Consider the following 14,188-nt stretch of genomic DNA (forward strand, 5'->3'; position numbering starts at 1 on the left):
TGGATTCCTGGTAGATTTGTAATTATTTTACTTTGCATTTCTGGTAACAGTGGATTCAAAGCTAAACTAGGTCACAAGTAAGAGGTGTGATCTCACTGCATTCATTTACCTATTGTCTGTTTCAGAAAACTACCCCATTTTTCAGGAATTAACAGCTTGCTCAGAGACTTACGAGTCACAACTGGCACAGTCATGTAGGGAAGTTTGCATAAAACAACTTCCTAAATATCCTGTTTCTAAAAGTGCTTTTGAGGCTTTAATATCAAACTGGCCTAACTCAGAGAAAAATAACCCCAGGATTATGAAGTGCTCCTTGGAGAGGATAGTTTTACCTTTGATGTACAATCAAATGCTTGCAGAATCATTAGTGTACAACTGTGAGTCACTTTCTAATATAACTGCTACAAACTATTACTATGCTCATATATAAATAAGCATTTACATACTGCCACAGGATGTGTCATTGCAGTGTTGCCAGGTCACTGGTCTCTTCCTCCATCCGCAATACTGATCAGCCACAGGTTTGTTACTCTTTCTGTGTACACAGTACACTCGTCTTGACTGAAATCCGCTCCCACAGTCCACACTGCAAGGCCTCCAAGGGCCTGTCCGCCAATAGACATCACATGCCTCTGAAGAACAGTTTCTTCTGACAGGAGACCTGTGGAGGAAAACAAATGGCAGTTAAATGTTTACTTTTGTGCTAAACCCTTATTCACAGAATGATAAAACCAATGTTGGAAGGGACTTCTGGAGACTGATTAGTCCACCTCCCCTGCTCATAGCACAGTGAACTAGACCAGGTTGCTCAAGACTGTCTCCATTTGTGTTTCAGGTATCTCCAAGGATGGAGACTCCACAACCTTTCTGGGTAACCTGTTCCAGTGTTTGAGAACACTCACAGTAAAAAAAAGCTTTTTCTTATATTTAAGCTGAATTTCCCATATTTCATTTTATGCCCATTCATCATGCCTCACTCATGAGGAAACAAAAGACAAGGCCCTGTTTCTTTAAACCAATTCCTTAATCCTGGAATAGAAAAAATGTTCTACCTTTAGGAAAATTTAACTGACCCTGAAATGTTGCATACTGGATGCTGCAAGTTCTTCATGCATAACCTCTCTCCTGAACACAGGTAATGTTTCTATGCTGACACTGAACCTCCTTGAACATTTGAAGCTGCCAAAGTAAAATCCTGGCTCTTTGTAGTAAATGGAAGTTTCACCATGTACTCCAGTGGAGCCAAAATTTCATTGTGTGCACAGCAAAAATGCTTTAAAATGCTCACAATTCAGAAGCACTTCTATAGCAAGAAATATGAAGAGCTGGGTTCAGTCATCTAGAAGCATAGTAACAATTCCCGTCTATGTACTTGTTACCCATTTATTCTCTGCTCTTCATTGCCCTACCTACACATTTGGTCTGGAACAAAGTTTTGTGCCATCAGACTCTCACATTCAATTTTAATTTGTCTTTAATTCAGTCTTTTTGAGATTATGATGTTTTATAGAGACTGCCATCCACCCACGTGCTATAGCATAGCCCCAAGCGAATCTGCTCATTAAGATTCTGTAGAGGTGTAAAGCCGGTGCTTTTCGTATTGAAAGGAGTTGTTTAAAGACAGTAAAACAAATTAACAGAGTTCTTACAAAGAATGTGTACCTTAAAGTAGAAAGCCACACCTCCTCAATTATTCAGTTTTTACATACCTGATACATACCTTAACAGTACATACTAAGAGGCAGAATGAGATCTACTTATGCAGAGAAGTAGACCTTATTTCAGTAATCATAAACTAGTAAATCAATTTACATGGTTCACAAAATAAGGCCCAGGAAAACCTACTTTACAAAATTTGGGCAGCAGTAGACCAGAATAAAAAGTAATATCAGAAGAGACCTAGTTCAGCAGTAATAAAAAAAACTTATGGCAGATCACTCCAATTTCTATTTTCTTTTTGGGAATCAGGATTCTCTCACTCTATTTCTAGCTTTGCCATTAGCACAGCGGAGGGCACTGATCCAATCCATTACCCTCTTTGGGTCCCTGAATTCATCCAGTGTATACAAAGGGATGACTGTCACTACTTCCTCTCCTTGTGTTTGATACATAAGAATTTGCATATTTATATTGCATTGACAATCCTGTATCTTTAATTTGATCATCTAAAGAATCTAACTTGTACTGCTTCAAACTGTATACCTCTTTCTTTCATCACAAGAAGAGTTTGGCACCAAAGATCCATTACGAAGTTGACATATAAAGTGACGATGCTGTAAACCTACAGGGCGGCCTACACAGCGACCAGAACACTAAAAAGTGAGAGAAAAGGGTGAGGGAAAAGAAAAAGAAACAGCCAAGTTAATAACAACAGAACTACTGCTCTAGGCAGTTACCCAGTTACACGACCCAGTCATAATTCTTGATCTGTATTTCTCCTTCAACCCTATCACACCTCAGTTTGGGTAAGACCTAGATATTTTGGGTTCTCTGTGTGCAATTTTGCCAAGATACTGACTTTCCTACCTACTTATAAAGCTAAATCCCTTGTCTATGCTCTCATCATTTCACACCTCTAGTGCTACAACATTCTTTCTGTAGCTCTGACAATCACCAACTTGCCTTGCTAATACCTGTACCAGGAATGCGGCAACGGTAATTCTCTTAATTCATTACTTTGCTTCTTGAATAGTAAATACTGTGTTAATAATTATAAAAATCATATCAATATGAACAGAAGTTTACTGCACAAATGAAGAAACAGAAAATATAAGAAAGCAGAGTTCTCTTAAATATTGTGGCAACTGCTTCTGAAGCACATTCATATTTCTTTGGGGACTTCACAAGTACAGCTATGCAAACTGTTCTTATAAGACTGCAATAAAAGCAATATACTAGCTTAAAAAATGGAATACATAGTAATGGATTAGCTTATAAAATATACTGAAACTAATACTCAGGTTTCAGATCACGTCTTCAACAAATAAAAGTAGCTCAGACATCACAAAGTGAAAAAAATCAGGATTTGTAATTCACTGGTCTGAAAGGTAATTACAACTAGTGCCACATAGCTCTTCCTTTGTGCAAGAGAATAGATGTTCAGCCAATGGTATGATGACACTGATACACTTTTATAATACAAGGAGTTTCCAGACAAACTCTGTAACTTACCTGTCCTTTTGTCTGTACTGTCCCCACTGTACACAAATGACCCATACAGGATTTCCTTCCCACAGGACGATCTGTGTGTATACAAGCATCTGGTAGCAGTGTCAGCACAGTGCCGTTGGCTTTTACTTGTTGACAAGTTATTTGTCGATAGCGAAATCCATTGCCACAAGATGCAGAGCACTCAGACCATGGACTAGTTACCCACCTACAGGATGCAGAGACAAATTTATAGCAACTATGAAAGCATTGCAAACTTGCTGATAGTTTGCAGCAATCTGTTTGCAAATAAAAATCAAAAGAACCTGTCATTGACAGTTCTAGATGTGAAAAAGGTAGAATCAGCTTTTTCAGTTGTTAAGCAAGATCTTATAAATTTGGTTAACTGATGACTTCTAAGATAACTGCGGCTCAATATATGCTAACAGAAGTTACACTGCTTGTTACCCAAAAGGTTATACTAAGCAAACCTTATAGACCCTGCTGGATCTAACATTTCTGAAGGAAGAGCAACGTACTTTTCCGTAACTTATAAAATGAATAGTACTGATTTAGTTACTACTAAGGTGACAGGTGTCATAACTCATCCAAATTTTTTACATCAAGATCTTGCTAGATAATGGCTCAAGCAGAACATGTTATTTATTGATTAGAAGTTGCAAAGATTTAGTCTTTCGTGGCAGCTAGGAACAATACCGGGGAAGCAGCAGGTGGTAATACAATTTACTTGACTGGAGCTTTTCATAAATCTAGGCTAGAAATACAGAATGGGACTTTATGTGTAGCACAACTGTGACAACAGGAAAAATATTCTATCCTCTTTAGCAATTATTTCATTTTCTTACAGTCAAACAGTTTGTATCCATTCAAGGAAGATTAATCTTTTACAGTCTGGACCCTTGTCGTCTTCTTCCTTTTAAAGCTGAAGTACTTTTGCAAACATTTGGTGCAGTGCATGCACAGCAAGTCAGCAAGGCCCAAATTTGGCAAACATTTAAAGCACAAGTTAAGTACATGCTTAAACCCTTATATTTGCTTAACTGTACTTCTATGCTGTGCTGGAGAGAAGTGATTAAACACATGCAAAACACTTTGAATAATAAGAGCCCATGACACTGACCATACATCTAAAGCCTTTATAATTCTATGGATACTTTCTAAAGAGCTGTCTTGGGATGAGAAGATCGTGCAGAAATCAGTAAGTGGGGAATGGAAAGGAAGTCTGAATATTTTGCACTTCCCTCCCAGGTTAGTAAACACAGGGAAGGGGGAGAGGTTAGAGGCACTACGAACCAGGCACAGGGCTATTTTCCAGGCAACTAGGACACTCTTCCTATATAGGAAGCGTGGAATACTTCATAAAAGAAAAACAATTTGTATGTTAGCATACACTTATAATTCAAGGTAGAGTTAATGATGTTAGTACACACACAATTCCCTTCCACTGGTAATACATAAAGCCAAATTAAAAGCAAAATAAATCTAAGCATTTTAATGAGACAACTTAGGTTGCAGTCTGTTTAGCCATATGAAATAACTGGTTGGTTTTTGTGGTGAATGGTCTGGGTCCAGTGATAATCAGATTGTTAAGTCATGCACTGCAGTCCACTGAAAAGGCATGACCTTGCTCAGAGGAGCACCGGGCCCTCTAGTATCCTCCTGACTGTGTTATCTGCTCTGAATAACTGGATTTTAAGAGGGGAACCTGCAACTGAGTCTGTGTGTTTCAACCTCTTAGTTCTATTTCAGTATTTTTCCACTGGCAAAAAGTTCACTTGTTATGGGCTGGCTGGAGTTCAGACTCACAATTTAAGATGATCTGGTTTTTTGGCTGCTAATAATGAAATATAAACAAATTTCTCCTGATATTTATCTGTTGCTATGTTTTCTGTATTTAGAACAGAGTTTAGAACATACTGGCAAGATGCACTCCCACAATGTCAGTTAAGGTCTTAACACTTCTCTCCAAACATTCTCCAGAGAGGGACAGCTCCAAAACGTGTGCATGACTTTTCATCCCTCGTGGATTTTTATGTTGCTGACAGTGATGGCCAATTTTTTTAAGCAACTGAAAGCACTTGTTCTGAGAACTCCTGTGGGATTTCCTGCTAAAAACCTAGAGCAACGCCTTGCTGAGCTGGAATGCTTAGTGCAACTCAAGAAGTCTAGAGGTAAGGTTTTGGCTTTTGGAATCAGATATTGTGGTATACTTGCCTGTGATAAAAAGATTCTCTGCCCCAAGATCACAAGATACCCCAGTCGATCCAGTGAGAAAATTGGCAGGGAAAGACATGCAAGGAGTGTGACACTGTGGTGAGGGACATTAGAGACGAATGAGGCATTCCACAGTAAACATCCTACTCAGAGCTCTGCTGGCACGGAAGGAGAGGAGGTGAACACAGAGTATCCTGGCTGCTCTAAACATGACGAGTTTTCTCTCTGTGTGTTGGCACAGATTCCACAAAACTAGCACATCACAATGTCTCAGAGAGACCTCCAGCTTAGCTTTTAATGTGTTAGTGTGCTAGCAGCAAGACTTGCTGCAGCAGCATGGAGACTTACACAGATCTCATTTATTCAGCTGAATCAAGCATTCCCTTACCTGCTTGTGATCCATTTTCTCATCTCTCATGCTTTAGGATTCATGATGAAATAAACCCCACATTTCAGACTCAGAGTATAAACACAGAAACAATTTCAGGATGTTGTGAGTGCATTTTAATACATACAGAGCACAAGGAAATAGAGTAGAAAGGAGTTTACCTGGCAGGGCAGTCATCTCTGTTGCATGACTGGTAAATAATCCCTGGCTTTTGCAGCTCTCTGCATAATGATTCATTTACTTGCTGCTTCTCTGCATTCATGCACTGTAGTCTTCTGGAGCGGGTTCCTGAATTCCCACAGCTAGTAGAGCAAGTACTCCACTCCGCATATTCCCATTTATAATCTAAGAAGTGCAATTGAAAGTAGTGTGAGAGAGCCACTATACATTGTAACGGTATCACATTTTAATTGATTTGGCAGCATATTCTGTAAGCTAGATAGATACCGCATCCTCTGTAGAAAAGTAAATATTTCAGCATTGTGAAACGGGACCATAAGCCAAAGTAGAATTAGTCCTACTCAGCTTCCCCCCAAGTTCAGCCCTTACATGTGAGCATGAAGTTCTCTAGAAGGCAAATGGGATCAGCATATGTGCGTGCACATGAAGGGCAGAACCTGGCTCACAGTAGGAACTGATGAAGTTCTTTTAAAACTTTCATAACATTTTTATACAATGAGCATTAAAAAAAGGAAACTGTAAATCCGGCTCTTTAGGTTTCCTGCTGTTCTACAGTAAGTTTATTCTGAAGAAAACTCATCTTACTCCAGACACTTCGCATAATTTCAGGATTTAAGAGAATCCTGTACTAAACTATAGAAAAATATTTAATGCATAAATAATTTGCCACCGAGGCATCTGGCAAGATGAAAAAGGAGTTTGTTTTAAAGAGCATTTTATATTAAAAACCGATCACCTCTAACAATTACTACCTTTATATTTAGTCACAATTCCACACTTACCCCTTCCCCCACCTTTTTTTTTTTTTTTTTTTTTTGACACTTGGTAAAAGATGAAGTACTATGCAATGTTGACAGATTTTTATGTGATCACAGGAGTCAGATTTTTCTGTAATAACCAAGAATAATTGATAGCTACCAGCTGTGTCCACAGGCTCACTCTTCCAGCACATAATGAATTCTTCAACTTATTGTTTTTCAATGTTTCCTTATTACTTCTGGGTTTCTTAAAATAATACAAAAGCGCCTTTTTCAAAGTAGAAATAGTTAAATTTACTGACTGCAACTATGATGGAGAGACTGTATTGTTTGTTTAACTAGGATGATACTGCTCAGAAGTGCCCTCAATATGCCTACTGTGCGAAAACCACCAAAGGAGATTTTGCAGTCTTAAAAATGCATGGGTATTTCAGTGATGAAACATTTACATAAGCATCAATCAGAGTTAAAGCTCACGACTAGAAAATGGAATCTCCCCAAAATACTGAGCAGCCTGGCTGGAAAGGGATTGGGCAACCAAAAGGCAGTCCAGCTAAAGACTACAGGTGGATAGCTCAATACCTGGCCAGACCTGTTCAGAAATTTTAACTTTAATGAGATCTATATTAGGACCAAGGCCTGGATTTTTTTTCTTATAAACTCTACTAGGATACTTTCTGATTCAGTTCATTCATAGTTTGATTCACTTTTGATTTTAAAAATAAACATTCTGATCATAGATATGTTTCAGTAAAATTACTTTGTAAACGTAACTGACTCCGCAAATCCCATGCATACCAGAACCATTCTCACCCATAAAAGTAATCCACTGGCAGTCACTGAGAACACACTTATACTCAGTGTAGGGGATTTGCAAGATCTGAGCTTACTGCTCGAGTCCTTTGCACATAAACAGTAAGCCAAATCATATTGACACGTCAATAGATAAATCACATGCAAAAAAAATCAATTTTAACAGATATTTGTTTTTAAATCTGATTTGCATTCCCTCGGTATTGACTGGTTAGAGGTTTTTGGTTTTTTTTTTTTGAACTGTCAAATAGAGTTTGATGCTTTGCTGCCAGACTTTTAGTAGGATCCAAGTTCCCACCTCTCTTTTTTAAAGTCCAATTATAACATAATGAATTTCTAAAGCAATATAAATATTTAAAACTTTATAAAATGTTTGCAGACACAGCCTATTGTCCTGCTGCTGCATATGTAAGATCCTTGTCAAATTGATCTATAATCCTCAGTTGCACATTTTATAACCTACTAATAGAAATGCAGTTTCGTGCAAGCGCATTCATTACATTGGAGTATATTACAAAATGTTCTTGAAAACTTAACATTGAAAGTGATGAGTGTGCGGTGTGCTCTAGTACCTTAATGTGTTTAAGGGTGACTGCAGTAACATGGCTACCATATCATTGTAATGATGTTGGAATATGGCAATTATATTAAAATTATTTGGATTATAATTAAGATATTTCCAAAGATGACCTCAAAGTCAGTTTAGTTTCAGTTTGGTGGGCTATCACGGCAGCAGTTTGTATGATTTGTTGAAGAGGAAGTTGAGAAAATCTGCCTGATTTAAAACTGTTTAAGCAGCAAGACACTGAATCAGGCCACATTCTCTCAGCTTCTCAGCTACACAGGTAAGAAATGAGGACCACCACGTAATATTTGGATACACATTAATTCCCATATCCAACTCTGAGTATGGATATTGTCTATTGACTTAAATGGGACTACTCACATATGTGAAGTTAAACATGTATTTATGAATTACTTTCTATGTATAAAAGTAGGTTAGGTTTCAGGAAAGTCTTTACAGAGTGAAAGAAAATATTTTAAAATTTAAGAATTTGTCATATAATTTTCAACAAACCTTCCTTCTTGACATTTACCCAAACTGACATTAGTTTTGCACTAGCTGAAGTCCAACATTGGAATTGTCCAGCAAATTGACCAGAGTTGGTGTTCACCTCTAGGATACGACCCCCAACCAGGGTTCGGTATTCCAAGGTCTTAACTTCCTCAATTGGACTATCTCTGAAAAGCCAGTGAACTGTATTTCTGTAGCTGGGCAGCACCGGGCAACCTAAAAAATCAACAGCATTTTAGCAGGTTTTTCTAAACAGATTGAAATGTTTGTGAGTAAGTATGTATGGTTGTGTGATTCTACGTAAAAGACCTTACCAATCTAAATAAGAACAAGAGGATCCATAAATTCACTGAAGTCCAAGCTATGGCCCAAAATCCTGACTGCCCCTTGAGGGTTATCAGCTGTGTAAGCTGATGTATACTTGCCATAGTTCTTCATATTTTCCCTTTCAGTAAGTTCTTACAAACTTAACTTCTATATAAACAAAGGGGGTGGGGGGAACAATTATTTAAATGGAACGAAGATTTCATCCCAGACTCTACAATATGCAAATCAGTTTGTAATGAAAGAGTTTCTATCTGTTTTGGAAAGGAGTCATAAACACATTAAATGAAATTGCTGCATTTTCACTCCATAGGCACAAGCAGAGATGGAAACAGAGGTATTCATTTAGACAAAAAGATAAAAAAAACACCTCTAGAGCCCAGCTGAATCCCCTCCCATCGTTTTCAACTGAAGCTCAAAGAGAAATTACGCAGCTTTAGTCTCATGGTGAATCACCTAGATGATGCCTAAAGGGTTGCCATTTTAAAACATTTTTTGAAAAGCTGAATCAAAAAATAATTGTGTCTTACTCTGAGGCTCCCTCCCTGACAACAGAAAGCTGAGATATGGTTAGAAAACCCAGAAGGTCACCAAACATGAAACTCTTAGGAATTACACTCACTTTCTCCATGGGGCCCCCTCCATTTTAATGAAATGAATATATAACATAATTTAAATGACAAAGTAGAAAAGACAACATACCTATTCTTAGTGGCTCTCCAGGTACCACGCTGACATTTGTACCAATTCCAGATGCCATTAGGACACGCTTTCTTCTGCTTACCTTTGATAATAGAGTGTTATTCTCTGTAAATCTTTGTTCTGTAACACAATGCATAAGATCTGTTCTTAGCAAGAATTAAATCACGATGCTAAAAAAAAAATTTGTATCAAAACATCCAACATGCTAGTTATGAAGCAGAAGGATAATAGTGCTTTGGAATTCTTTAGGATCAATTTCACTTATGCAGTTAAATTGTCCGACTAACAAATATACTTCAGATAGGGAACAGGGAAATGCAGAAATTATTCATAATGTTTATGCAAGTTTCTAAATTAATGAAAGTTATTGAATTTTATTTATTAGAAAAATAAGCCTGTAACACTTAGTGTAAAAACAAGATTCACAGGATGTATGATGTATTTCCTGTTTCTCATGACAATGTTGTTTATTATTTCATTACCCGTCATTCACATACAGAAATTTTAAGAAAAATAATTCTCTCAATGGAATCAGGCCAATTCCTCTGTTCCATTAGATGGAATAATGACAAAGTGCTACAACAGAAAAGAGAAGAAAATCCTTTAAAATCTCATTATGCATAGAGATAGCATAATGTATGCAGAATCACAGGCCTATCACTATAGCAACTTCTCCTTTTTATCATATGCCAGACAGAATAACTGCCAAAAATGTGGGCAATCTGTCAGTAACACACAGTTCTTGCCACTTAGTCAACATTTCTGTTTTAATGAATGTGCATAATATCTATGATTCTCCTTCCAGAACGGTTTAAATCTTTTGTTATATTCTAACTTCTGTGGGTCATTTTACATTGGGTCAACATTTTTCCTCAGTGTGCAATGTCTGTACAAAGCCTCCTGCTTGTCTGTGTAAACACTGGGATAAAAAAGCCTCCACAGAACCACAGTGAGGCCAGCCCCATCAGGCAAAAGGCTAGGTGCCTTGACAGCCCTTAGGAACTTTTATTAGAAAGGCTGCACAGATTTTGCTCTACTGCTTGACTGCCCCAGGTCAGGCAGTAATTGCTGTAGCAAAGTCCAAAAGGCTGACATGATGTCGCTTTAGACAACATTGAGTCAGTGCAATCTGCAAGTCCTGACACCAGAAGTTCTCCCATTTCATTGCAGTTTTGCACAGCCAAAAAAATTGCAGAATTTGGCCCTCTCCTATCCACTCAAGATTTATTTAAACTAATGTCATGTGACCAGGAATAGAAATGAAGTTCAGACTCTAGTGAGCAATCTTCCCAGTCCCAGAAAACTGAAACCAAGAAGGGAGCTTCAGTCTACACTCATCCTCCCACAGAGACTCCTATTATGTCTTTGGTACGTCTTCCTTGGCCAACAGATCCAAACATCTATCACCTGCCCTACACATGTGTGCCTAAGAAAGCAAGCTTTGTAGCAGGATTGGCCATGTATAACTGCATTGTACTTCATACAGCAAAACGGTGAGAAAGTTAATCTCTAGAGCTGAATGATCCATTTATTGGAGCTATTTGCAAGGTGTGATTGTATTATACATTATTAATCTATTTACAATAGAGTCATTTAAATGGAGTTTTTCTTTACATTTTCTATTCTGAGAGTTAGCAGTTCATATTCAGAATTTTTTGTTTTCCATATCCCCATGTTTTATTAGCCTCTATAATTAAAAAAAACCCCAAAACCAAAAAACCCCACCACAACCAAACCCAGCCTTTGCTTTCATTTCACTGCAGATTTTCCGAATAACTCAAGCCTGCCCGTTTCCCTTGATAGAAACACTGGGATCAATATAATATGACAGTGGATTTATTTTTCTAATGTGTCTGCTGGTTTAAGGGCTGATATTTGTTGCCTGGAAGCAAGAAGATGGAACAACTTTTGAAGAAGTCACAAGTCAAACCATCTGTACGTAGATGCACTATTACAGGAAACACAAAATAGAGAACAGATTCCAGGGAGTCAGATGCAATAAAAAATTCCAAGTTCATAATAAAGTGTTAAATATCCCCCCCACTATTTTATTGGTTAAACTTCATAATCGAAGTGGCTCACTGTTGTTATCAGTAAGGAATTCTCATTTAGCACTTACCAGTTAAGTGAAGAACAGACGCAGCTTCAGCTTTTCCAAGAGCGTTAGTTGCTCTGCAAGTGTATGTTCCTGCATCTTCATAGGAAACATTCCTCAGAAATAAAGAGCCATTCAAAACCAAGAAAGAATTGATTTGTAAAATGTCTTTCTTCTTAAACCATGTTACATTTGGTCGGGGAACACCTTTAAAATGCAAATAATTAAAACATTTATTGTGAGAGATAAACCATAGGTTTTATATTGCTAACTGCTACTGTAACATCCAAGAATCTTAAGTTCCTTTGTCACTGCACAGATAGCATAAACCAAAGTAACAACATTGCAGCAAAGCAAGTACTTTTTCTACTCGCAACAAAACTTCTCAGTTGTGAGCCCTATTAATAATTCAGCATCCCACTAAGATTAAAGGTTAAGCACTGTTAAGGCAAGCTCAAAGAACAGCTTTAAAAACTGCCACCAGTCCTACACAAGCAATGTGCTCATGTGTCTTGCTGCTGAAAGATGTGAGACCATTATTCCAATCAGGACCAACTGACATAAAGATCTGCACAGCATCTTTTCATTCAACCTGCATCCCAGAATATATGAAGGAAGGAATGAATATTCAATTTCTAATTAAAAATAAAGAAAAAAAAGGAGGCAAAATATTTCTCTTGAAGAAAAAAAAAGGATATATTTATCAATTAGATTAGACAATATATTGGCCAATTTCTGCCAAAAAAGATCCTGAAAACTTCTGCAAGTTGCAGATGTCATGTATAAAACTTGTAACAATGCAGTGTGAAGGAAAAGGAACAGAAGGAGCTATTAACAACTAAACGAGGGGCTCAGTTGTTAAGCAATTTCATTTACCATGTTATAGAAAGCCAAAGGTCTATCATCATTCCTACTGCAACTCTTGAACTTTGAGAAATTCAGCATTTGGAGCTAACTTGTCATTCTAAATCTTAATCAATGAATGACTTTGGACATTTATTTTTAATTAGATGATTTTTCCACTGGTGCAGTACTACCTCTGTGGGAGGACTTCTACTTTTTATTTTCCTCAAACATTTGCCTTTAAAAAGATATTTTGCAAGTTGGCAAATCAGACACTTCATCGTTTGTGCTCGGGTTGAGCTACTGCAGCAGAAGTGCTCTTTCAAAGCTCCAAAACCCTAGATAAATCACTAGGTAAGTCTGACTTACGTGGCACAGTGACTAGCCACAGAGGTACACAAAGGTGCAGGGCACAAGACAAGTCAGAGCAGTTAAACTGTCTTTCACCTGCACTCTTTTTTCGCTAAATATATTGATCAGTGCTCACTGAAGACTACCAAAACAGGTTCTGCTATAGAAGCTGACCTGAATACCGGACATATGGAAGTTTCAGCCATATTGAATGCTAATTCAGTCTCCTCTCTTCACAGATCATTGTGCAGTATTACTTTACAGATGATGTCTTCATGATGTGGAATAGCCTTTAGGAACAACTTTAACATTTCAATCACTGGCTTAGCACTTCCAATGCACACCTCAAGTTTTTCCTTTACTGTAATAGGAACCAGACACATTTTTTGGAACCTGCTATTTCACTGAAGGGAAAAGCTCCCCCCACCATTTTGTCTAGAAAGACAGCAGAGAGAAATACTCTTCTGCATAATCACAGATTTTATTCTAGACAATTTACCAGCTGTTCAGTGCTTTTAAACTCATGAGATTTTGTTTTACTGAATAAAACTGCATAAAACAAAGTACAGATCTGCAGAGTGCACAAGGGTCCAAAACACCAGGCTGTTTTTCAACTTTCCAGAAGAAGCTTTATGCCACTTCAAAAAATCCTTTTGGAATTAGGATGAGGTCTTGTTTTAAGGGTCTTTTTTCCATTTTACCCCAGCTTTCTGGCTAAAGCATATCATTCTCAGACATATTTTTCCTTTACAGTGTACTTTCCATGGCCATTCAGGCGTATATACTTACTATGCAGATGGGCTGAGGAGGTGTTGTGAGGATGCTGAGCTATTTTAATCTAAGGCCTAGAGGTTTGCGGCCAGACTACCCTTACTGGCACCAAAATCCTGTAGACCAATCAGAGCCAAAAACAAGCCAGAAGCAGCACGGTTGAGATGGGACTGAAGTCAAAAGATTTAAAGTCAAATTCCACAAAACACAAAAACACAAAAATGTTTGGAAAGGTTCACATTTAAGCTTTTAACCTGAGGCTCTATCAAACTTCAGCCCCATATCGCCCCATGATACAGTCCTCCCTCTGCTCTCACCACAGCATTCAGAAATGTACCTCATTTCTGGGATTTAACTTAAGTGAAATATTTCTTTCTTCCAAACTTTGTTTGTATCCTAGAGTTTATCCCAGAAAAATTGCCATGTCTCTACTCTTCTACCCATGTCTCATTCAGAGACATGTAGAACCTTTTAAAACCTGTACTGGAGTTCGGTTTGCAGAAGAA

The 14,188-nt window shown here is 37.8% G+C and overlaps 1 protein-coding gene across 4 annotated transcripts in view; it reads right to left on the reverse strand.

The window, feature by feature from the left end:
- ADAMTSL3 (ADAMTS like 3) overlaps positions 1 to 14,188 on the reverse strand; it is a 190,326-nt gene that overhangs the window by 2,060 nt on the left and 174,078 nt on the right. For 3 of the 4 annotated variants that reach the window (XM_052808436.1, XM_052808434.1, XM_052808435.1), the window contains exons 24-30: positions 11,742 to 11,924; positions 9,623 to 9,742; positions 8,600 to 8,812; positions 5,932 to 6,115; positions 3,172 to 3,376; positions 2,203 to 2,312; positions 447 to 661 (exon numbers count right to left, since the gene is read on the reverse strand). In XM_052808436.1, coding sequence (XP_052664396.1) covers positions 447 to 661; positions 2,203 to 2,312; positions 3,172 to 3,376; positions 5,932 to 6,115; positions 8,600 to 8,812; positions 9,623 to 9,742; positions 11,742 to 11,924 — 1,230 coding nt within the window. Of the gene's footprint in view, positions 1 to 446; positions 662 to 2,202; positions 2,313 to 3,171; positions 3,377 to 5,931; positions 6,116 to 8,599; positions 8,813 to 9,622; positions 9,743 to 11,741; positions 11,925 to 14,188 lie in introns of those variants that run through there. The other variant, XR_008238303.1, reaches the window with a different exon arrangement.

Source organism: Harpia harpyja, chromosome 14, assembly GCF_026419915.1.
Source record: "Harpia harpyja isolate bHarHar1 chromosome 14, bHarHar1 primary haplotype, whole genome shotgun sequence".
Classification (NCBI taxonomy): Eukaryota; Metazoa; Chordata; class Aves; order Accipitriformes; family Accipitridae; genus Harpia; species Harpia harpyja.